The 24,730-nt window shown below is 48.3% G+C and overlaps 1 protein-coding gene across 5 annotated transcripts in view; it reads right to left on the reverse strand.

Moving 5' to 3' along the window:
* Positions 1-24,730, reverse strand: part of sh3pxd2aa (SH3 and PX domains 2Aa) — an 83,932-nt gene that overhangs the window by 30,879 nt on the left and 28,323 nt on the right. For all 5 annotated transcript variants that reach the window (XM_064315339.1, XM_064315344.1, XM_064315323.1 and 2 more), the window contains exon 6: positions 13,491-13,519. In XM_064315339.1, the coding sequence (XP_064171409.1) occupies positions 13,491-13,519 (29 nt within the window). The remainder of the gene's footprint in view (positions 1-13,490; positions 13,520-24,730) is intronic.

Below are 24,730 nucleotides of genomic sequence, written 5' to 3' on the forward strand. Positions count from 1 at the left end.
GGGGGAACAGCTGTCTCTGCAGACGAGCCGAACTGCTAGCGCTTTGAAACACGTGAGGAACCATGGCAACGGAGCTGTTTACACTAAACTCACACGCATCAGATGATTCACTTCGGTGTTATCAGCCAGCTGTCAGAACCTCTGCTCGCGGCCTGGCCCTTATCGCAGACGCGAGACGCTTGGGCGAAGTCGAATCGGCTGCGAGCGAGCTACACCGCAATAACTCAAACGCGCTTCCAGGAAAGATCTGTGTTTTTTTTTTCGTGACTGAATACAAGACCCAAAAAAAAAAATAAATAAATAACACAACCATATACATTAAACACAAAATTTGGTCTTGAATACAAGACCAAAAAGCCTTTAACGCACAGCTTGGAAGTGGGATTACATTAGTACTCAAATGGGTGCCGCCTTTATGCAAAGCAAAAGGCAACAAATGCGCAGTAAAGACTCCTAACATGCATTATATCCCGAAAGAATAAACAGAAGGTGCATTAGCCATCCGTTTAACGAGCTAAGTCTGCTAACCGGCTCCAGGCGAAGGAAAGAGAGGATTAAGACCTCTAATCTTCATACACTCCAAACGAACAGTCACTGAACCCCTATCTCTACGCAGTGGAGACGAGTGCCTTTCGCATCGCGGGGTACATGCGACTTCCAGACGGTAAATGAGTAAGATAAGACACAGCGGTGCGCATGCACACAAGGCCCGGGGAGGACGACAGAGTGTTTTTGCGGCCCATAAAAGCGGGTTAACGGCGGGCTCTGCCGGGGATTGCAGACGAGCTCTTCGCCGTGTGTGTGTCTGCTGGAGGCCTCTGCTTTCTGTCAGGTCCTGACATGAGCTACAGGGAGAGAGAGAGAAACTGCCTGTCCTGAGCCCAACACCATGCCTGCAAGCTTCTGACTGTCCATTCATTCACACTGTGTGAGCCCTCAATAGACAGGCCCAATTACAGACTTAACAAATATACTGTACACAAATATATATATACACACACGACTGCATGCAAATACATGCATGTACACATATGTATACATGTACACACACATGGCATAAACATACATACATGCACACATGCATAAACATGCAAGGATATACCGCCATACAGATCTTTTTCTGCAGGGATGCACGTCAATTTTCTGTATGCTGGTTAACATATCAAACGTTTAATTTCTCAATGAAGGCTCCTTGGCTGACTGTGAAGATTTTTCATGCACACGGCACAGTTTATTGTGGCAATTCCTTCACTAAAGTTTGGTCATCGATTCGTAATTTTCCATCTTTTATGGTGACTACGAAAGATGGCGCACATGCAGCGAGAACTCAGTCGCACAATTTATGCAAACGGATCGTGGGTTACAGAAACTGCCAATCACCCGTACGCCGGCAGATGCGAGTGCACAGAGAGAAAATAAACAAACGCAGTCGTGGTTGCCAGCCGTTAATCACGCTGTAACTACCACTGACACGTTGCTATAGATGGGTCCAGGGCACATAGCATGTCCTCAGCCGAGTCACTTTCACTAGAAACATATTAGGGAACGTTCTGAACACACTCCAGGTGGCAGGGGGCCATAGATGTCAGAGCATGTGTTAATTCCAGAAGAGTGACACACACGTCTCGTTGAAATGTTTACTTGCACGCGCCTTTCATTAACAGCATAATTACCCTCTCTTAATGAACGGCATAAACCGATAGACCCCAGTCGCCAGTCCTCAAAATCTGTGCACGTTTTTAAAATCAAATTGGGGCATGACTAATACTTACTCCAAACTATGCTCTGGGCCAGCAGCAACTTGGCATGCATACTGGCGATAGCCAAGACGTACAAGAGAACGCACAGTGCCTAAAAGGATCGGTTAGTGCCTAATAGGTTTTTAAAGTAAATACATTAAAAATCCATTCTTGAGTTTTAAAAGTGCACATTCAGCAAAAACATTTGGGACTTCTAGACCCTTTAAGGTGCAAGATCACAAATATGTAATTAGAATGTTCTTAAGTGAACATAACTGAAAATTCTAAAGCTGATGTCACAATCGTTGCTGGTAATTGAAAGCAGTGGAGTTCTAGAACACTCACTTAGAATTTTGAAAAAGCTTTTTTGTTTAAAAAATAAAAAAACCTGCTCTTCAAAAGTTTAACAGAAATGCACACGAACGTGCAAAAGGGACGGCGAACGAAGGCCAGAGCTCATCGTTCTGACAGTGAAGGAGGGGGAGCAGAGACACGCGGCGTAGTGACATCATCAACAGGGCACAGGCAAGGGGGGTAACCTGGCCCCTCTCTCTCTCTGAGCTCCCCGACAGACCGTACATCCACACTGCCGCACAGCCGGAGAGGAAGAGAGGAACAAAAAAGAAGAATAACAATCTAACAGTCACTGGACCCCGCTCTTGAGACCCCCACGCTCATCTGAACAGAGCTTCAGTCAATCCCCCCCTCCGTAGAAAGGTCTGAACGGACCTCCTACATGAGAAACACAACGGGCCGTGGTCATCAAAAAATGAAAATATTAGTTAAAAAAGTAAAGCCAGCTGGGTCCAACGCCGTCTGTGAATACGCGAGATTCCAGTGTGTTTCGGCGTTTTCACGTGGACAGCTGTTCTGGCTGCAGAGCTAGCCGGCCCACCTTGTGCGGTTAGTGGGGCGCTGTGCGGTAAATCGTAAGATCTTGGTCGCGGGGTTTTCCTGACGCTCAGGATCCCGCCTCTCTGCGCTGGTGCGTGACTGCTATCTTGGCCCCCGTGACTGGCCGCGTTGTTCGTTTCGCTGCAGCGTGCCTAAAAAACAACTCAAAAAATCGTCCAGAAAAACGTTTCCAGCTTCTCCTGTGATGACTTCAATATGAACATCTGATTCTGTGCTTGGCCCGTATACTGAGAGGGGCTCTTGGCCGTATCGGGAAAATGGCAAGGCTACGCTGCCGGAACAAGATGGAATGTTTCTGCGAGAATATCGCAACACCGCTACCAGGAAATCAGACAAAAAGATGGGAGGACAGCCATGACACAACGAGAGTGGATGTGTTCACAACGCGCTCTAAATCCTGAGCAGACCCGTCCTGTGACTGTGTCCATCGTCTGCAGGGGGGCTTTCGGCCACCCTAAGCGTTCCCCAAAAACACCCCGAACCCCCAACAAAAAACACTCATTTCAGAAAGTTAAACATGGTGCCTCAGAGCATGGGCGGAATGTTGGGAAGGGGACGTCACGGCGACGGGAGAACAGCGGGAAAAACACGCTGGCTGGGCGGGCGGTGCGTTTCGCTGACGCTGGGGAAACGCAGACTTCCTGTTAAGCCCGTCTCTCTCTTTTCAGGAACGCCGAAGTCATCTGTGCCGGAGAGGTTGAGGGGGGGGGTTGGGGGGATGGGGGCGGTCCAATAACCGTCAACGACCGGAGACAGGAGCCAGACGACGCCGTTTAGACAAGAGAAAACAGGGCAGGAATTACGACACACGCGAAGAACAGAAAAAAAACAACAAAATCCTGAAAAACTGAAAAAAAAAACACATTCTTCTCCAGAACACTTTGAGCCTCGGCCCCCCTGGCCCCCCCTGGCCCCCCCCTCGCCCCCACCCAATCCCAACGATCGCCTGCCGCCGTTCTTTGGTAAACAAGGACTTTCAGTTTCTTTCGTGCAGGACGACATGGTCTTTGAGCAAAGCGGTAAATAACGTGCGCAGAAGACTGTGATTCCCCTGTAACCTGAGCCCCCCCCTGCCCCGCCCCCGCCCCCGCCCCCGCCCCGCCCCGCCTCCCGTGTCAGTGGGGGGAAAATGACAGTTAACAAGCTTCCCCAATTATTCGCAAAGGCATCTTTCTCCTGCACGGCTTTCCACATCTGATGGGTATTAACCCCCCCGAACCCCCGAACCCCCACCCCACCCCCCCCAGCCCACCCCCAACCGCGTGCAAAACGGACGGATAATTCCTTCCAGCTTTCCCCCCGATGACTGCAGCACCTCGCACACGTCACTGTTTTGCTTTCGCTCTGTCCTGATTTTGGATGGCTTTCCCAACCTGCACCACGGGACGGGTTCGGTGCTGTCCTGGGGAGGGGGGGCGGGAGGGTGACAGGGGGGGGTTGTGAAGGGAGGGAGCCAATAGCGAAAGTTTACATCGAGCCTGGCCGACGGTTTTCCTGATCTCCCTCTTCTCGGTCTCCACTCCAGGGGCTCTCCAACCAGCTTCCCTGTTTGTTTTTTCTGAACGCCGGCCTACCTACAAACGCACACTTCCTGTGCCCCCCCCCCACCCCGGTGCCCTCCACTTCAAACCCTCAGTCCGTGGGGGGACGACAGTGAGGAGTTTCGAAACGCTATGTTTAAAAAAATTTTTTTTAAAAATATTATCGTCCCCTCTCCTCTCTGTTGGAAAGTAAACAAGGAAGTGCGGAATTTACGACTGTTGTCGTTTCGAGTCGAGACTGCTGTAGGCGAGCGCTGTGGGGCGGGCCTTACTGCCTCAGGGCTGGCTCTTGATCTAGCGGCAACTCCCCCCCCACACCCCCCACCCCGCCCCGCCCGCGCCCGCGTCCCCGCCCCCCCTTGGCATCGATATCGGGCCACAACAGCTCCAGCTAAGGCCAGCAGCCCTACAGGGCGGGAAACAACCAGTAGGGAGGGAGAGCTTTCTTGATTGCGCAGTAAAGAGGGGAGAGGCTTGTCTGCAACAACCCCCCAAACCAAGCAGGACACTACAGATCGGGGCGGCAGGTCCACAAATACTACCTGACACTCCAACCTGGCCTAAGAGCCGGTTACTAAAAAACAAACGAAGAAAGTTCATAGTAAAAGCTCCACCTGACAGGTGAACAGGGACACAGGCCATGTCATCACCTGCAGCAGATGAGCCAGGTTCTTAGTGGAGCCCCCTGCAGGACGACCAGAGCAGTGACAGAGAGATATCAGCCCACCGGCCCCAGCGCAGTGGGGGGGGCGGAGTTAACTCCACATCTGTTTGTCCGCGCGCTCCTCCAACCAGACCCAGTCAGCCACACCAAGGGCCGCTTTTCCACATTTCTTATTCAAAAACACGCACGCACAGACGTGGTAAATAACACACACGCTGAACTGTGTGTGCAAACAGCACAATGAAGCCAAGAACAAACATTGCACAAGACAGACTTCAAATAGCGACAGCTTTTAAAAAAAAAATACTGTTCTCACATGTCCATATTGTCCCTAATTGTTTTTGTGTCCTTTCATTTAAATCACATTCACATTGCTGTGTGTTTAATTTAGCATTGTAATGCTGGCTAGGCTTACTGCGTGCTCGTTCTGTTGTGGCGAACTGGGTTCCATTCATCTGATTGTGTAATGTGGCTCTGTAATTTAGACATCTGAAGATCAAAAACACCAGAGTCAGTGGGCGTGAGCCCTTCAGACACGCAGTGTTTTGTTCTCTCATTAGAATTCATTCACATTTAAGATTCACTCACGCTGAAAACCACAGACCATTAACTGACCTGGGTTTTGTACATACAGTACGGCACACTGAGTGTTAACTCAAAACCATGCGACGTTTCGGGGAGCGTCTGCACCCTTTCATAATCGCATGCATGTCGTGTGGCAGCTACGTATTCATACATCCCAAAGGGACTAAATATGAAGAGGGTCTGATAGCCAACGCAGATCACACTCGCTTTATGGTATCTGGACTGCACAAACTGTGCCACTGAGATTCGGATCTTACATAGACAAAGTGATGAGCAATAAGAGAACAGCACTTTTTAAATCCAGGTCAAGAACTCATTCAACACATGTGGGCTTTTATCTGACTTTTTGTTTTTCAAAATATGTTTTTTTTTCCTCTATACAAGTTAAACACATATCCAACACAGAACACTGCTATGATGTCAGACTGGAACAAAGCTTGATCTTTACAAAACTATACTGTCAGCAGATCGAACCCTATAACTCTCCGTTCTTCATCTGCCTTAACTGATTGCTCAACCCTTTCCCCAAACAAGACTGTTTCAGCAACGTTTTATTTTTTAAAAAACACCATAAGCAGTTTTTTCCTGCACTAAAAAGAGCAGCAGCGCAGTCACACAAAGGAGATCTTCTGTTAAAGAGATTTCCACCCCGCCGTCTCTGCTCCAGGCACACTGAGCTATACGAGGGTCACGTGACCAAAACACAAAGGCACCAGCACAGGAAATGCCGATGGTCAGCTGTGATCTAACGACTGGCTAAACCTCAGCCAGAGCGCGCTGCAGCGTTAGCATGTAAGGCTAACCCACCTCTCATTCTCTCACTCCGGTACGCATCTCTTCTTCCAGATGAAAAGGGCAGACCACCAAAAACTGCCATTTTTAACACACACACACACACACACACACACACACGGAATGAATAATATCAACTAAAAGAACATGCACAATGTAGGTTTGTGTGCTTCACTGAACTGTGTTAGGCTGCACAAATCCTTATTCTGTGACTCCTGGATGGATGGAGGTTAACTGTCCAAATCTTGAAAGATGCAGGTGAAATATTGATAATGACAATAAAATCAGACAATACAGAACACAGTTTAATCACAGTCAGAGAGATGACGGTGTTGTAAGCACCAGGGATTTGTTGAAAGTGCGTACTGGTCGCAGTTCCTCTGAAGACGTGGACCTGCGCTGGGGGAACTCGAACGTGCCTCAGGAGCGCACCTGGCAAACACGCTCACGTTATTCTCCTAACGAGTAAACAGAGCCGATCTTTTCCATTTCCCCCAAAAGGACACAGTGGCCACTTGTTCACAACAATGTTCTGCTGTTGGGCAAAAGCCTGCTTCACAGACGCCCTCACATTCAAACGGGGGTGTATCAATGGGGGGGGGTGAAAAGACCGATAAACATTCTTCGGTTATTTTGGCGTTAAAGTTCCCTTTCTTTGCATAAGTACCCGCCCCCCTCCCACACTCCCCAAAAACACCCCCCCCCCCCCCCGCAAGCTACACCCCCACTGCCTCAGACACTCCCCTCCGTCCCCTCTGCTGCTCTGAGCCCCTCCCCGCCAACAGCCCCCCCCCCCCCCAGTCTTCCCCAGCACCCAGAAACACTGCGGGCCACTCCTACGTCACGCTGAAATCATTTCCACTTGCCACGTAAACATCCCCGTGCTCCCCCCCTCCACTCCTTCGCTCTGCCCCCCCTCCCCCTCCATCTGCTCTGCTCTGTTCTGCATGTGGTTCTCACATGCTTCCTGCAAACACAAACACCAGCCCAGAGAGAGAGCCTCATATCTCACTGTGTGTGTCCCAGTCCACTGTCCCTGCAAACACAAACACACCAGCCCAGAGAGTGAGAGCCTCATATCTCACTGTGTGTGTACCCCAGTCCACTGTCCCTGCAAACACAAACACACCAGCCCAGAGAGTGAGAGCCTCATATCTCACTGTGTGTGTGTACCCCAGTCCACTGTCCCTGCAAAAGCCTCATATCTCACTGTGCGTGTCCCAGTCCACTGTCCCTGCAAACACAAACACCAGCCCAGACACAGAGCCTCATATCTCACTGTGTGTGTACCCCAGTCCACTGTCCCTGCAAACACAAACACCAGCCCAGAGAGACAGAGCCTCATATCTCACTGTGTGTGTAAGCCAGTCCACTGTCCCTGCAAACACAAACACATCGGCCCAGAGAGTGAGAGCCTCATATCTCACTGTGTGTGTAAGCCAGTCCACTGTCCCTGCAAGAGCCTCATATCTCACTGTGTGTGTCCCAGTCCACTGTCCCTGCAAACACAAACACACCAGCCCAGACACAGAGCCTCATATCTCACTGTGTGTCACAGTCCACTGTCCCTGCAAACACAAACACCAGCCCAGAGAGAGACAGAGCCTCATATCTCACTGTGTGTCCCAGTCCACTGTCCCTGCAAACACAAACACCAGCCCAGAGAGAGACAGAGCCTCATATCTCACTGTGTACCCCAGTCCACTGTCCCTGCAAAAGCCTCATATCTCACTGTGCGTGTCCCAGTCCACTGTCCCTGCAAACACAAACACCAGCCCAGAGAGCGAGAGCCTCATATCTCACTGTGTGTGTACCTCAGTCCACTGTCCCTGCAAACACAAACACACCAGCCCAGAGAGTGAGAGCCTCATATCTCACTGTGTGTGTGTACCCCAGTCCACTGTCCCTGCAAAAGCCTCATATCTCACTGTGCGTGTCCCAGTCCACTGTCCCTGCAAACACAAACACCAGCCCAGACACAGAGCCTCATATCTCACTGTGTGTGTACCCCAGTCCACTGTCCCTGCAAACACAAACACCAGCCCAGAGAGACAGAGCCTCATATCTCACTGTGTGTGTAAGCCAGTCCACTGTCCCTGCAAACACAAACACATCGGCCCAGAGAGTGAGAGCCTCATATCTCACTGTGTGTGTAAGCCAGTCCACTGTCCCTGCAAGAGCCTCATATCTCACTGTGTGTGTCCCAGTCCACTGTCCCTGCAAACACAAACACACCAGCCCAGACACAGAGCCTCATATCTCACTGTGTGTCACAGTCCACTGTCCCTGCAAACACAAACACCAGCCCAGAGAGAGACAGAGCCTCATATCTCACTGTGTGTCCCAGTCCACTGTCCCTGCAAACACAAACACCAGCCCAGAGAGAGACAGAGCCTCATATCTCACTGTGTACCCCAGTCCACTGTCCCTGCAAAAGCCTCATATCTCACTGTGCGTGTCCCAGTCCACTGTCCCTGCAAACACAAACACCAGCCCAGACACAGAGCCTCATATCTCACTGTGTGTGTACCCCAGTCCACTGTCCCTGCAAACACAAACACCAACCCAGAGAGTGAGAGCCTCATATCTCACTGTGTGTCACAGTCTGCTGCAGAAGCATCGGTGTCCCTACGTTTAAATTCCACCTGAATGTTTTCAGAGCTGCTCACCGATTCGCTCGACCGACAGCAGCAGGGATCCTCTGTCCCACAGACCGACCATCTGCTGGTACAGCAAGACAAAGTGGGGCTGCTTACAATCGAAAGCGTTAGCGATGGCACTGTTAGCCCTGTAGGCTGTCCCTGAATCTTCATCAGCAAACAGGCTTTCACTGTCAAACCTCTGGGGTCAGATGGGAATCGAGCAGCTAATGTACTTAAAACGCAGAGAGAAAACAAAAGCCCCTTTGTTTCCAAGCATGCAATTAGATATTAAATAACATTTAAATAATCAAGGGACGGAACCAGATAATAAAAATGGAACTTCCTGAACATCTGAAAATGCATTACACAGAAGACTGAGCTTTGAAATCGAATAACTTGCGTGGTTTGAAAACTGCCTGAAAGAAGAATAGGTTAATGTTGTGCAGGGAACAGCGGAAGCTGCTGGATCGTACTCGGAGCACTACTGAACTGATGTGGAACCTACAGAACTACAGAAATGGTCAGGGAATGCAAATGGGTTTCAAATGCAAAATTAATTAGGCCAAACCGTTCAAAACCGATACAATACACAAACACAACTGTCAACAATGACCACAAACAGAAAATGAAGTTAACGGTCAGTCATTCACAGTCCTACTCATGCTGTAACCGATTCAAGCAGGGATCCAAATAACACTGCTAATAATATGCTAAGATAGTCGGAATAATGCTAAATTTGCAGATGTGTTGTAATTTTAGTAGTTTTCGTGGCAGGTAAACGTTTTGAGAAGCCTGCCCTGACCGCCAGAATGCTCGCGGTTCTGGGGGGGGGGGATCCTCGTATTGGGGCGCAGTTTTATTTAAGTCTAAAGGACAGACCAATAGCGTGTAATTACTGGGATCCTATGCTGCAGCCCAAGCACAAATACACCACAGACACGCACCCCTTTCCTGCTCTTCTGATTAAAGCCGTGCACAGCCGATTCAGCACACATAAGCCTGTTTCTCACAAGTCCGAACGTTACGTTCGGTGCATTCTGAACAGCAAAACCGGATCTTTCCTCCACCGTTCTCAGTTTAAAAATCAATATTAATCAGAAAAGTCCAGGATTACATTTCATTTCTTACCAAAATTGATATATAAGTTTTAGTGTGAGGGGTGGCTAAATTGCAGAGTCCGCTGACCTCACTAGCTGCTGGCAGTTTCTAATTCGCTTTTAGGTTTGGCTCAGTAGCCTTATGTCAAACCTGACAGGCTAACAACCAGGCCCCTGTCCAATTAGTGGACCAGTCCAGACCTGCGGCTGGACCAATCACTGTCCAATCTGGACCAGTCCAGACCTGCGGCTGGACCAATCACTGTCCAATCTGGACCAGTCCAGACCTGCGGCCACATTTTCCAGATTTCATTTCAGGTACTGTACTCATTAGAACCTGATTCCAGTTCAGGGAGTGAGGGGTGGTTGTCTTTCTAGCGTGTGTATCTGGACTGTACTTCCAAAATCAGAGGGGGAAAACGTACGTTAGAAAGATCAATTTTTAAAAAAATGCTTTAGAGCGAAATTAGCAGAAGGCTCTGTAATTTCCACTCGGTGCACGAGATTATGATGCAACACATGACTGCATGTTATTCATTTTTCTGCTCTGAGCTCACCCAGCATCAGCAGGTCAACTGCAGAAGGGAAAAACACACACACACACACACACACCCTGCGCCCTTTTATATCCCGTGTTTTAATATAAATAAATCCAAACCTAACTCAACGTTATGGGTTTTAAATGAAACACTTGTGAAGCAATGTGGCTCCCATGTGTGGGTATTATATGTGCATGGGAGGGGAAGGTCTGTTAGGTCTGCCTGAGGAAGACGAGCACAGATATAAGTCTGTTTACGTGATCAGTGCGCAGACGGACGTCCCCTGCAGTGGCACCATCTTAGGAGACAGATGGACTGAAGTCACTTAATTACGTCGAGGATCAATCGGGGGGGGGGGGCACTCTGAGCCCGCCAAGCCCCCTCCCAATTAGAATTAATGTCAGGCTGATGAAATGACACCACCTGTCGATGTGGGGGGGGAGGGGGAACGGGGGAGGGGGAACGGGTGAGCCCCCGGAAATCAAACTAAACCACCCCCGCGCCCCACCGTTCTGCAAGATCGATCATCGTCCTGACATAATTCACTTCCGTCCTGTCGTCTGTAATACATCAGGAGCTTGTGATTGGATCTGGAGCCGGGCGCTGCAGGGGTCATCTTGCGGCTGATCCCTCCCCTCAGACTACACACAAAAATACTAAATCCTAAATTCTTCATCTCAAAACACTGCGAAGCATTTAAGATGCTCACTTCTGGTTGAATTGTAAATATATTATCACTCGAATTTAAGATTCTCACTTCTAGTTAAAAATGGTAATTTTATCTAATTTAACCAATCTGCGAAGGCAATACTACTACATGCTACAAACAGATTCTTCTCACGTATCCACATTCCCAAATGAGATCAAACCGTTTGGCTCAGGGGTATCATCAGTCAAAAAAAAATCAGTAGTCACATTATTAACCATAACTAGTAAATAATGGTATTATGCTGGATCTATATTTGCATTTGAAGGTGAAGGCAATGACCCACAGCAGAAAAAGTCAACTTGAAGAAGCATTGACGCTTCACAGAAAGATAACCAACTGGGAGAGGAAGATCTGCTCGATAATCAATGTACCAGGTCCTCCTCCACAACTTCCTCCTCTCTGTCTCGTTCCAGGAAGTGACCTCACAACTCACCCGGGATATGAACAGTCCTCAGTAACACTCCATCAGTGGAGTATGGACTGCAAAAAAAACCACCCTGAAGTTCCTGCATCTCAATTATTAATATAAAGCACTGACGTAAGTGTTCAGACTTGTACTTCCAATGCTCTCCAGCAAATGCTGTATGCAGAGTCGTTATCCTCAGAAATACAGCGTACAGCACTGCTGCTAATATTACAGTATAGTCATATTGCTCCCTTCCTAAAACAACTGCCTGAGCACACACACCCACAGACGCTACCACAGGAAACACGCCTCTCTCCGCGCCCAGCCCGTCCACAGAGAATACAAAGCACAGCTGAACAAAACAGGTGGCCTGCTCTCTGCTACTCCAGCTCATTGGGCTAATCCTTCCGTATGACAACACACGATGCTGTACACGAAAGCATCCCCGCTGCAGTCACACTGTACGTGAGTGGGCTTCAAGCAAACAAGGAAGGCTCTCTCCTTACGATGAGATCTAAAGCCACTTTGTGCAGATTTAAGCCTGCTTTCAATGGACAGAAATCCCAAAGGTGAAGCATCTCATTCAGCAGTGCAACGAGAGTGGTTAACTATGTCAAATAAATAATAATAATACTAATAATAATAATGCCTGCAGACTACAAATTCGATATGGTCTAAATATAAGAATATATAGGCCCTACTTTGTCGGTACTTGATGAGAGCTTCTGAGCCCTTAAGCCAATAAATTATGCATATAATGAGTCTTGGTCACCTCCCTGAAAAAGCACTTGTAATGACTGGAATGGGAAGGGTTACTGCAGCTAGAGGCTTCTGAGAATCCAAGGCTCCTCTGTGGAAATGCGATACTGAAACAGTCCAGAGTTAAAATGCTGCAAAGATGACAATACATATGACACTGACAGAGATGACAAAGTTATTACAATACTGAGCACAGTTTACCTAGCTACCCGCTATATTGGCTGGCATTCCACATGACGTCATAGTAATTTATGCCTCTGGCATGATATCAGCAAAAGGAAGAATCAGTCCTAGACTCTACTGTCCATGTTTCATAAAGCATTGTCACTTTCTGACACACACATAATGACTAATGTAAAACACACACACATGCATGTGAACACATGCATGCACACACACACACACATGCACGCACACACACACACGCATGTGCACACATACACACACACACACGCATGTGCACACATACACGCACGTACGCACACATACACACACACACACATGCATGCGACACATACAGACACACACACACACACACACACACACACACACACACACACACACACAGGATGTTAACTCATGGTAGAAAGCTGCTGCAGACACCGTCTCCTCTTTAAATTATAACATAATATAATCAAGCCCGTCAATCACATAGTGCAGCCACCCGCACTGGGAGAGCACTTCATATTTAGCCAATCTTTTGTGCAGCACAAGCGGAGGACTTCAAAACTGCTCTGCAACAAATCCGGAGAAATCTCTCGGGCAGCAGGTTTACAAAACGCCGATTCCAAACATAACATCGCTCAAATGCAGTCGCCACCCCAAGCAGGAAGACGCAACGGTATTTGTGAAAATGCACAAGATGTCCAGACCAAAAAAAATAACAGACTGTATAGCATGGCAGCGATTCAGACTCAAAGAGAAGAGACAAACAGTTCTTTTGAGAAACAATCAGGACACAAAATACGGAGATAAACAGCACTAAGATTGCAGGATGACCCTTTCGGGGGGGGGGTGCAGTCAGTGCAACAGGTTGCTAGGGGCCACGGCCCCCCGGTGAAGTTCACCCACAGAGAGAAGCGGCGGCGGAGGGGGTCCTTACCTGACTTGCGCTTGGAGGTGCTGAAGTCCCTGAAAAACAAACAGCAGCAGAGGGACATGGTTAGGGAGGGGGGCAGAGATCCACACACAGCCACTGGGACGGGGGCAGAGAACGGGAAGATCCACACACAGCCGGGACGGGGGAGTGAACGGAGATCTCTGCACAGATCCGGGCCGCTATCCCGCCGTGCGGAAGCAGTCATTAAAGCCTCCGCACACACACCCAGCCTGCATGCGCCTGGCTCAGACCAGCGCTGTGGGGAGAGAGAGCGCGCGTGTGTGTGAGAGAGGGAGAGAGCGTGTGTGTGTGTGTGTGTGTGTGAGTGAGAGGGAGAGAGCGTGCATGTGGGTGTGAGGGAGGGAGGGAGAGAGCGTGTGTGTGTGAGTGAGAGGGAGAGATCGCGTGTGTGTGTGTGTGTGAGAGAGGGAGACAGCGTGGTGTGTGTGTGTGTGTGTGAGAGGGAGGGAGAGAGCGTGTGTGTGTGAGGGAGGGAGAGAGCGCGTGTGTGTGTGTGTTTGTGAGAGAGGGAGACAGCGTGTGTGCGTGTGTGCGTGTGTGTGTGTGAGGGAGGGACAGAGAGATGAAGGGAGGGAGGGAGAGGAATGAGTACAGGCAGCTGCTGCTACTGCAGAAAACAGACAAGTATCAAATCATATGACGGTATCGTTTATACCCACCCCCACATCAACAACGCCCAACGCGCCCCCGCCCCCCCAACTACAAACCCGTCCCTGACAAATCTCTCCCAAGCTAAGACAGGGAATGTTAAAATCTCCGTTCTTAATGGATTGTCATTGGATTACACTGCTAGCTGCAGGGAGCCGACAGGAAGACTTAAGCTAGCGCTGCTAGTTAGCCTCGCGCCAGTCACCAGCTGCAGTGGGCAGTCAGGAAGAGAGAGAGAGAGAGGGGGGGGGAGGGAGAAAGATAGAGAGAAAGAGAGAAAGAGAAGGACAATAGAGGACTCCTGTCCTGCAGGGCTCCATTTTTAGCACAGACCTGAAGTGAGGTGAGCTACCTGTGTACAGGTGCCATGTCACAGGGGGCTACATTCACCACATTTCTGAGCCCAACCCACTTTGAGCCAATCAGAGACCAGGACAGGACCCACTGTGACCCAATCAGAGACCAGGACAGGAAAAGATAAAGGAAAGCGGGGCAAAACTACCGCATTTGGGGGGGTGGGGGGGGCAAAGTTAAAATCGTATCTAAGCAACCTGTACCAGTCTACTCAAGTAAGCAGCACAGGCACCGTAGCTTCTGTTTCTAAGCATATTTCTGTAAAGATAGCCTTTAAAAACCATGCTTAAACAAAATGAATACGCAGTAAATATTATTTAAGTGAATATATGCATGCGCGCTGGAGTGAAATGCTTTACCCTCTGCAGAGATTTATTGTCCTCTGCAGTCATACCCCACCCAGTTATGGGAATAGCAGTGCATGACTCAGCACCCGATGAGGCTCCCTCTCATCATAAGGTTAATTGAACGACTGCAGCCCAAACGTTCAAGGAAATAAGGTTGTGGAAAAAGGGTACAGTATCAGAGACGTGCTGTTATATATCAGAGACAGAGGTCGGGGAGACCGACAGGATGTCCACCTGTCCATTATCAGACCCGTTTATTCCTGATCAGGGTCGTGTGGAGGGTTGGAGCCTATCCCAGCATGCACTGGGCAGCAATACACTCCGCACAAGTTGCCAGTCCATCACAGGCAAACACACCATTCACTTATAAGCTCATACCTACGGGAAATTTACAGAGTCCAATTAGCCTAACCTGCACATCTTTGGACTGAGGGAGGAAACCCACGCAGACATGAGGAGAACATGAAAACTCCAGAACAGAAGTCCCCAGCCAGGATTCAAACCTGCAACCTTGGTGGCAGTGCTATCCACTGCAACAGGCTGTCTGTGTTTAAAGGGACCCTCTGCACTTTTGGGCAGCTTCTGAATCCTGAATGTAAACACTTTATTTAAGCAGGCGGCGCATTTTTTTTTTTTTTTCTTTTAAGTTCTGTTAATGTCTGCACCTGTCTGCCTTGGAATGTTCTTGAAAGATTTAATGTAACAACAGTTGCTTAAAATCTCAGAATGAGGCACAAAGTGCCGGGCAGTCGGGCCCTTGAAATGAAAACTGCTTTCTTTGTGAATTTTAAAGGGTGAAAAGTGTCACTTTAAGATGCAGACTTTATTCAAACTGCTCCACAGCGTAGGGTATGTGTTTGTGGCCTTGCCAACTGCCCATTGTGTAGGCCCAAGGCCCCAAAGGTCCAAGTGTAGAAATGCCAGGATGGTGTCTGCAGAGTAATCGAGGAGCTGAACCCAGCCCACGCCCCCCCCCCCAAATCCCGACCCCCCCGGGGGCAGTGCGAAAGGCGCGAAACCCCTGGACTCGCCTCACCTCTGTCTGAAGCCCCCGCCACTGCGGAGAGCACTCAGCCCTGCCCACCCTGCGCACCACCTCCCCGCGGCACAAACGCCTTTTCACCGGCAGCCCCCCACCCCATCCTCTCCCGCCCGTTGGCTTTGTCCCCTCTCAATCCGAAGCTTTGTTGAAGCGCGCGTACATGAATGTGCTCATTTTAGCCCGTGGCCGTGAGGTCATGGAGCCCGGCGCGAGAATGAGCCCCATTGTGAGACGGGGAGGCGCGGGGAGGCGCGGGGAGGCGCAGGGGAGGTGCGCGGAAACGCTCCGGCTGCGTGCCCTCCTTAACCCCCCCAGGGGGGGCCTGCAGACTGACCCGCCCCCTCCAGCGCTGAGGCTAAATCAGCCTCATTCACAGGCCACAGCACCCAGAGGCGGGCTTTTTGGAAAATATGTTAAAAGGGAAAAGGGAAAAGGGGGGGGGGGCGGGGGGGTGAAAGGTCTGTGGACTTCTGGTGGGACACGGGCGTGTTCGCCCCCGTTCCCGTTCCCATTCCAGATCCCAGTGCTGAGCACGCCTCGCTCCACCCAAAATCCCGTTCCAGATCCCACTGCTGAGCACGCCTACCCCTCGCTCCACCCAAAATCCTCTTCAAAGCACTCCCTGCCTCACCGTTCTTCACGCACGTGGTGTGAAAGCACCAGCGGCGTACGATTAACAAGCTCCAGCGAACACCGCTATATACCACCGCTAACGCCGAAGAGCTACGCGTTTGTGATCGTATCGTTTTGCTAATAAAGTTGCTAATAAGGAGCCAGCTTCGCCTCGGGTCAAGCACAGCCTCTGAAGGCGTGAGGCAGCGACAGAGCCGCGTCTGTGACTCAAGCCCTGGCACGCGTCCACGGCAATGATGTCGCCACGGCGCCCGGGGCTTCAGTAGAGAGCAAGGCGATCGGGCGTATCAGTGACGTGAGTAACGAGTACAGAGTACTACACAAGGGCTTTAAAAAAATTTAAAAAACCACAGGCCCAGCATCGCTCCCGAGGTACCTGTCCAGTAAAAGCAGGAAGGACTTCAGTAATGCAGAAGTAACCTCCTCTTCTTTCCGGCTCTGGGCTACTCCTGCAAACCCACACGATATACACAAAACGTACGACAGGATGAACAAAAACCGTGTTAATAACTTCTCAGAAATCATATTTCCATTCCAGTTTTTTTGGAAATATGGCGCCGTCAGATTAAGTTTAAGTTTAACGCCAAATTAGCCTTAAAGGAAAATTATTTTTTTAGAGTGGGTTACCAAGGCGACCAGTTTTAAGATATAAAACGAGAGCCAACGCTGGCAGAACCGAAGAGATGGAGAAAGTATATGCCCTCCAGAACAATTCCACAAAAAATACTGCAGCTAGTGCCACAGGCTATAAAACTGCCTCTTAGCAAAGTTCTGTTTTTTGGATGCTTTAAGATTTTTTTTTGAACAACATACAGAAAAGCACTTAATTTCCAAACCCACCCAAGAGACTTTTAAATTTTTCCTCTTGTGTTCAGTAAAAAAAAAAGCAAGCAGGGCCTTAACCTCTTATACAAGCCCGACTGTGGAACAATCAAAGTTCTCTTTAAATAGTACATTTCTATTTACAGTACACATTAAATGGCCTAACGTATTCCCAGTGTTGAGGCCCATCATCATTTTTCATTTAATATGGGCTTAGTATTCTTATATATTTTTAAAGTTTCATGAAGCACAGATTCTCTGTGCTTTGGCAGCTAGACGTCTTCCTATATCTCGTAAAAAGAAAGATATGTAAGGCAGTGGGTGGGAGGAAGAGTAGGAGGAGGAAGAGGGACGGGGCACGAGAGGGGAAAGTCAGGTACTGTAAACTATTTAAGAGGATGAGCTTTCAGGGGTAGAACTTGGAAGTTAACCTTTTATTGGCAGTGGAGTGAAGGACCTGACTGCCAAGCACAAGGGTGTCACTGCACCATAAAATCTCTGCCTCACAGCATATTTGGCAAACTGCTGGGTTACAAAAATGAGAGGGAAGATAAATGTGTATGTGCGTAAAATACACACACACACACCCAAACACACACACAAACATGCAAATACACACACAAACATACACACACACACACACAAACAGACATGCATATGTGCACGCATGCATGCACACACACAAACATGCACATGCACACATACACATACACACACACGCATGCACATGCACACATGCATGCACACACACAAACATGCACGGATACGCACAAACACACACACACGCAGCATTACCAGGAAGTGTTTAATACTACCTCTAAGTCAGCAGGGGCCTTTCTGTATTAGCAGACAAAGCTGACCCATCTGTCAGCGTACTCCAGCACCCTCAGCCTTAAGAGGTAGGCGCAGTGTTACAGGAACATGTGTGATATTCGGTGGGCTTGGGGGCAAACGTTTCGACTCTGCTCTGCTGTCTGCCAGAAGAGGGGGGCCCACCCTGATCTTGCCCCGCTGCAGCGATCCCAGCCCCCCAAAACTTCACAGCATCGGAGAAAAACCCACAAGTCCCTGCAAACCACAGGCACTGGAGGGACACACACGGCCCCAGTGAACGGACATTCCACCGGACACACAAATAACCGGGTCCGACAGGCCCCTGCTCCCTGGACAACGTCTGGCCGAGCTCGGCGAGCTCGCTCTCCGACGGGACGGTCTTTACGACCGGTCTAGGGCCGACCCCGTCCTGCCCTCGGGACTGTGCCACACAGCGCGTGGGCTGCGGGCTCCATACATTATCTTGGAATTCCACAAATATTTCTTTTTCATAGATGTTGGGGTCCTTTCTTTATCTTCCTCCTCCTCCTCACTTTTGGCTCTGGCCACGGGTGAAGAGCGATGGTCTTTCAAACGCGAATGGACAGTTTTATGTTCTTTTCACAGAAACCAATGCGCCCCAGACGCGTATATTTCTGAGCAGCTTAACCTACACATACCTCTGCGGTGTGGGGGCAGCGGGACAGAGCCTGTCTGTGCTGCGGTCTAACTGCCAATCAACCTGCCAGAATACATCTCTTTACAAAAATTGCATATGCAGCTACTTCATGTTAAGTAAAAATGCAAAACATATCACTTGCAAAGCAAATTATACTCATTTTGCTACTTTACCAATCCTATGAACTACAATGACCGTAATACCATATGTCTCACAGAGCGTTCCCTAATAAACTAAGATCTGCATGTAAGGCTCTGGCCTTATTCGTATTGACAAACCTTAAAAATTCTTAAACACAACAACAACAGCTTGTGTTATAAATTAGTTTGGTAACCATGCATTTAACACTTTCGAATTAAAATAATCACGGCTCTCTTTATTTTTTATAACAATGTCATGGATCAAGTTTTGATAGAAAGAGAAAAAGAACAGGCACGCAGCTTGCTCTTTTGTGGGTGACTGGCAGAGCTTATAAGGCTAAGAGGATGGGGTCCCAGCCTGGGGGGGTCTTACAGTATTAGCACAGCGGCCCTATGACCGCTAATCAGGATTCATCGCATCCCTCCCCCCACCCCACTTTTAACAGCCATCCCTGGGAGCAGACAAGCACTTCTGCTGATGAATTCTTCCAGCAAAACCAATTTCCTAGTTCCAGCTTGAACCAACCCCCCCCACCAACGTGATTATACCCCCCCCACCCCTGCATCGCCACAGGAGGACGGGGGACACGACGACAGCCTCGCTTCCAATCAGATAAAAGCATGAAAATGATGATGCCCCCATGGTTCCCCCCCCTCCCCCCTCCCCCGAGGGGCTGCAGTTTACTGTACAGGCGTGTCACTTCCTGTGCAATCATCCAAAAACTCAGCTAAAACAAAACAAAACAGCGTTGTTTTGCAATGCTGTGGCAATGGCACAGCACTGACAACACATTTCAGTGATATTGTGAGAACACCTTCTCTTAAACTGGGAAGCTGCGCCAGTGTGTTCAGTGTGATGTTCCTGAGGCTAAGCTCGCTGATCTCCTCCACAGTAATATATAGAGGACATCTCAGTTTCCACAGTAGACTAAAATCTGGGGAGACGTGTATGTGAAATCCAGCACAGATAATGAACTCAAAGGTAGCTAAATCTGCATGATTCCATTACTTTAAGATGGAAAAAGATAAGTACAGTTAGCCAACGGGGTGACATATATCATGCGGTCTAAAAATCCTTACATAATGTATGCGCGTTATGCAGACCTCCCGATGCTTTCCCCAAAAGAATGAAAAGTCATCGCTTGTTGTTAGAGGCATTGGATGTGTTACAGATGACAGAAATTTAAAAGCATTCCAAGTCTGTGTATATCATTTCCCGGATCACACAAAACTGTTTCGTAATGCATGCTACGCACAGCCAAGAAGAGTGGATCATTTTAGAGTTTTACATTTTTAAAACTGACTGCGCTCGGGGTCAATTTTAAAGCCCTCGAGCACTGCAGACGCACTAATGCTAGCGTGACGGCAGCGCATATCGCCAAAACTCCGGGATAAAACGCTGATGCAAACAGAAAGAAAAGTCATCGCGAGTCCGATGGAAATGCACGGAATTCATCTCAGTGGGAATGTGTGAGTCAGAGGAGAAGCACTGGGCCAAAATGTATATAAATAATAAAAAGCAAAGAGCGAAGTCCAGACGCTGAACACATTTATCTTCAGACAGAAAAAAAATCCCGCAAGAGAACTCTGTCCTGGCAGCGTTAAGAGGGCAGTGCTTCGTCCTCGCGATCTACAGTAAATCTGGCCTTCCAAACATCCGGTAAAATCCGTATACCATTCAGCAACTGAGGGAGCCCTCTTGTGGTGGGATGTGGTAGTGCGGGTCCGTGTACAACTTCACTCATAGATTGGAAGCTGCAGTGTTGCGAGGGTAATTTTGTGCAAGAGCGGCACCGCATGTAATTTCAGAGATGTTCCCTAAAGTAAGTCACAACTCACAGAATGGTTGCACGAGACACTTAAGAAAAGGCCCAGTGTGCATATTTTTTACACCTCCTATTCAAAGAATGAAAGAGTTCAAACTCTGTCTTCAGAATATGAGGCAATATTGCATATGCAAGAGGGTCAGCAACCTTTACCAAAATTATTTTGAAAAGCTGACCACATTGATATTAAACTTTAAAAATTAGTATTTGTCTGAGTTTAGGGCTCATGTAGAAGCATAGGTATGTATCAACTAAAATGAACTACAATTAATTAAATGAAGAGACCATTAAATTAACAGGACTACTTGGACTTGGAAAGCAAAACTGCAGTACACACGTCAGAATGTAGGTGTCATTGCAGACAAATAAATACCAGTGGTGATTTCCACACACTGAATATAACTGAATATAATACAACCCAACATTTAAATGAAACAATGGACTTCACAGCATTATGACGTCTGGAATTCATCTTTTAATTCAAGGCATGAAAATGAATTATGAACCATAACAAATCCAAGCTTTGGAAGATCAGTAATTCCCATTTTTAGACATATTTTTCAGTTTAAAAAAAAAGCTGAAGGTGCATAAACTCAACTAACTTTAATAACAGACACAAAATTAAATCGCTTTAACATTCCAATGTGTCTGAAATCTTTTCAGAATAATGAAATTGTCTACGTTATGAAAGCTCAAATCTGGTCTCAGAGGTAGAATAACAGTCTTCCATGACTGGGAACTGGAAATGTGTAAACTTGGTACGGATTATATTGTGTTTCACCCTGCAGAGACTGTAACCTGACAGCTGTTCTTTAGTACACATCAGTATAACGTTCTGTTTTCTTTTGAAAATATGAACTTTGTTGAAATTTTTTCAATTCTCAGATATCAGTTATTGAAGGTACTGACCATTGCCAAAACACACCCCGTGACATAGAAATAAAATCGTGTGAATCGTGTGAAAAGTGCACGTATTCCACAGTTGAGTGTAATCTTATTAACAAAAGGACTGCCACACAACCTTTCCCGAGCCTCGTTTTTGAAAGGTCAGCATCCTAGATGTGCGGACCTCGGTGATTTGATCGGGATTCTGCGCCAGTCGGAAACGAGTTCTCTCCGTGATCCGAGCTGCAAGAGGAGCCAGTCCCGTGTTAAAAACAGTGCCCTCCTCAAATCCCGGCGATGGCACGCGGCCAGCCTCGCACAGACCGGGGAATCCCCCTTGCGCGGGGCCAGTCAAAAGAGCCTCACAGCCACTGGAGCCCGCAGACAGGGGGTCAGTCTGCATGCAGCCCTCGTCCGCCGAGAGCACACACAAACCCTGCCTTGTGCTCCGGACACTGCACGGTTATTATGCCATAGCGTAAGGTGTATCTCCAGCGTGATCGGAGAGCTCGCGCTGGCAGGAAGTTAAAACGCAGTAAGGGGCGGCTTTAATGGAACCATGTCGTAATCTGTTTTTTTCTTCCGTTTCTTGATTGCCGTCGACGAGGGCATTATTAGAATGCGCCATGTGACGTACAACGCATCAAGTGGAGTCTGGCCAGGAATGCTTGGGTACGCCGATCAGAGAAGTGCACTGGTTTGGTTTCGGGTAGCTGCGCTATCGGTTCTATCAAGATCGCTTAGACAGGGAGCTGGACGGAGTCCAACGCGCAGCCGGCTGCAAAAAAGCAGAGTCAGGCGCGTCGAAGTTAAGTAGGTCACCAGTCTTTCCATGTCTCTTTATGGAAGCCTACTTGCTTTCACCGTACTTGCTTTTCGTTTTAGCACCGTTGCACTTAAATGATATGAGCTCAGGGCTTGGGAACAGTCACGGATATCTTCCGCGTTGTTCATCCAACTACACTCGCGCCATTCTGCGATGGCCTACTGTGAACGGGCAGTCTGGTTCCTCTGCTTACACATACGTGTGCTTCCCTGCGGTGACCCTGCTTCCTTGGCATGACCCCCCGCAGACCCCAAAAGAGCCTGAACTGCTCCCTCTCACCCACATCCGTACAAGTTACATCCAGCAGTGAATTTACTAACTACCCAGCCCTCTATCTCTGTGATATAGTAAGACCAGATGTTGCATCAGAAGACACAGCAGTGAGCAAGAAGTTCTGTGCTTTATCACCCAGAAAGCACAGACTGACAAGCAATTGCTTTGTTCATTAATTTTTTATCTGATCACATTCTGCAGTCTAGTAATGTTTATGCAGCACGCAAATACAGTATATATAGTAGAGCATGTTTTAATATCAACAAAATTGAGATGAAGTGCTGGGCCGGCAATAACATTTGTTTCAAGCTCACACATAGACAGGAGTAAAGTACCTTCCAAATTCTCCAAACAAAAGCTCCAGGGACACCATCTTAAAAACACGCATCTAAACGAACTCAATTAACACACTAATGAGCCTCATTATCAGGAAGCGGAATCCTACCAGTGTAACAGATTCCTTTCAAATATAAAGACTAATGCTTCACACACATTATGTTGCTGGCTGTCTACTGCACTGAAGAATACAAGAGAAAAACAGTTCTGTATCAAGACAAATTAAATTTCCATTTCAAGAACTAGAGTAACCTCGGACTTGCTTTTCCGTGGTGGTGTCAGCTGAAGTTCACCAAGTGGACTAAAAGCAACGCGGAGTTGGCTTGTTTCCTGTTGGTCCTGTAAATAGTGTTACCTCTAGCTATCGCTGCCAGATGTCCCGTTTCTTTTCATTATTGGTTCCTGACTGGACAATGTGATGTCCAGTCCGAGTAATTGATGGGAGAAATCTTCCGGTAGTTTCTAATTAATTTCCCTATCTGTGACTCAGTCGAGCAGCCTGCTCTTGGGTGAGTGGGCAGGACTGAAGATGGAGGAGGAGACTTCTTTGATTGTAAACACAGGACTACAGCAAGGCTTTAAAAACATCCACTCCACAGTATGCCTTTAACAATCAAAATGCTTACTATGTGTGTTTTTCTGCTACAAACAACTGCATAACACACAATCATCTAATGACTGGCATTAGAATGCTGAGGTCATCTCAGTTTTACAGAACAGGATTGTTGCTTCAGGTTTGGGGCTTTGCTCATTCAAAGCCGCCCATTGGGAGAGATGCTATTAGACACTCTCTTCAGAGCCACAGAAAAGACCACTGGAAGCAGGCCGTTTCCCCCGACCGCTAGTCACATTCGTGTTTGTTTTGGGAAGACATGAATCTGCGTTAAAAAGGGACCCACAGCAGGAAATAAGATCCTCAGCAAGTACGACACGCTCGGGACAGGCCCCAGCTTCCGAGCTCCTGAATTTTCATGCGGAGCTCCTGAGAGAGCAAGGTCGCATCTGGAATAGTCCCGGTTATTTTGGGGCCTGAAAGGCTGTCTTTGTCTAAGGCCCTCCAGACCTTGAGCCCCCCCCCCCCACTCCCCCACTCCCCTTTTTCCTACTGTAGCTGATAGAGAGGACAGATCTCAGCACAGAGACTGTACTCTCGTCCTCGTGGCAACCGAAAGCATTCATCACCACTGGTCCCACAGCATTGCATCCCGCTGCAGAAAATTACTCCCAGCAGTGGGAGGCGAGATATTTCATCCTTCTGGGTTTCTGTTTCTGGGATTGAACTAAAACTGCCCCCCCCCCCCCCCCCCGCGGAAAACACGCCCTGCATCAAGCCACCGTCGCCCTCTTTAATAAAAACACCAAAAGGCTTCGGAGAAATCACTGCCATCTCTCCAAGTAAAAAGCCTTGTGTTTTGACACTGGTGGAAAAAAAAATTACAGCACTTAAAAACAACAGTTAGTACTTAAAGCCATACTGAAAGTGCTTGAGATGGATGGTTAAACTGGGCCTATACTATAATTCTGTCTTAAAGGGATGTTTCTTTAAAGATATTATTTCAGTTTTGACGTGTGTTTTTGAGCTGCCCACACAGCTTTTG

Source organism: Anguilla rostrata, chromosome 2, assembly GCF_018555375.3.
Source record: "Anguilla rostrata isolate EN2019 chromosome 2, ASM1855537v3, whole genome shotgun sequence".
Taxonomy (NCBI): Eukaryota; Metazoa; Chordata; class Actinopteri; order Anguilliformes; family Anguillidae; genus Anguilla; species Anguilla rostrata.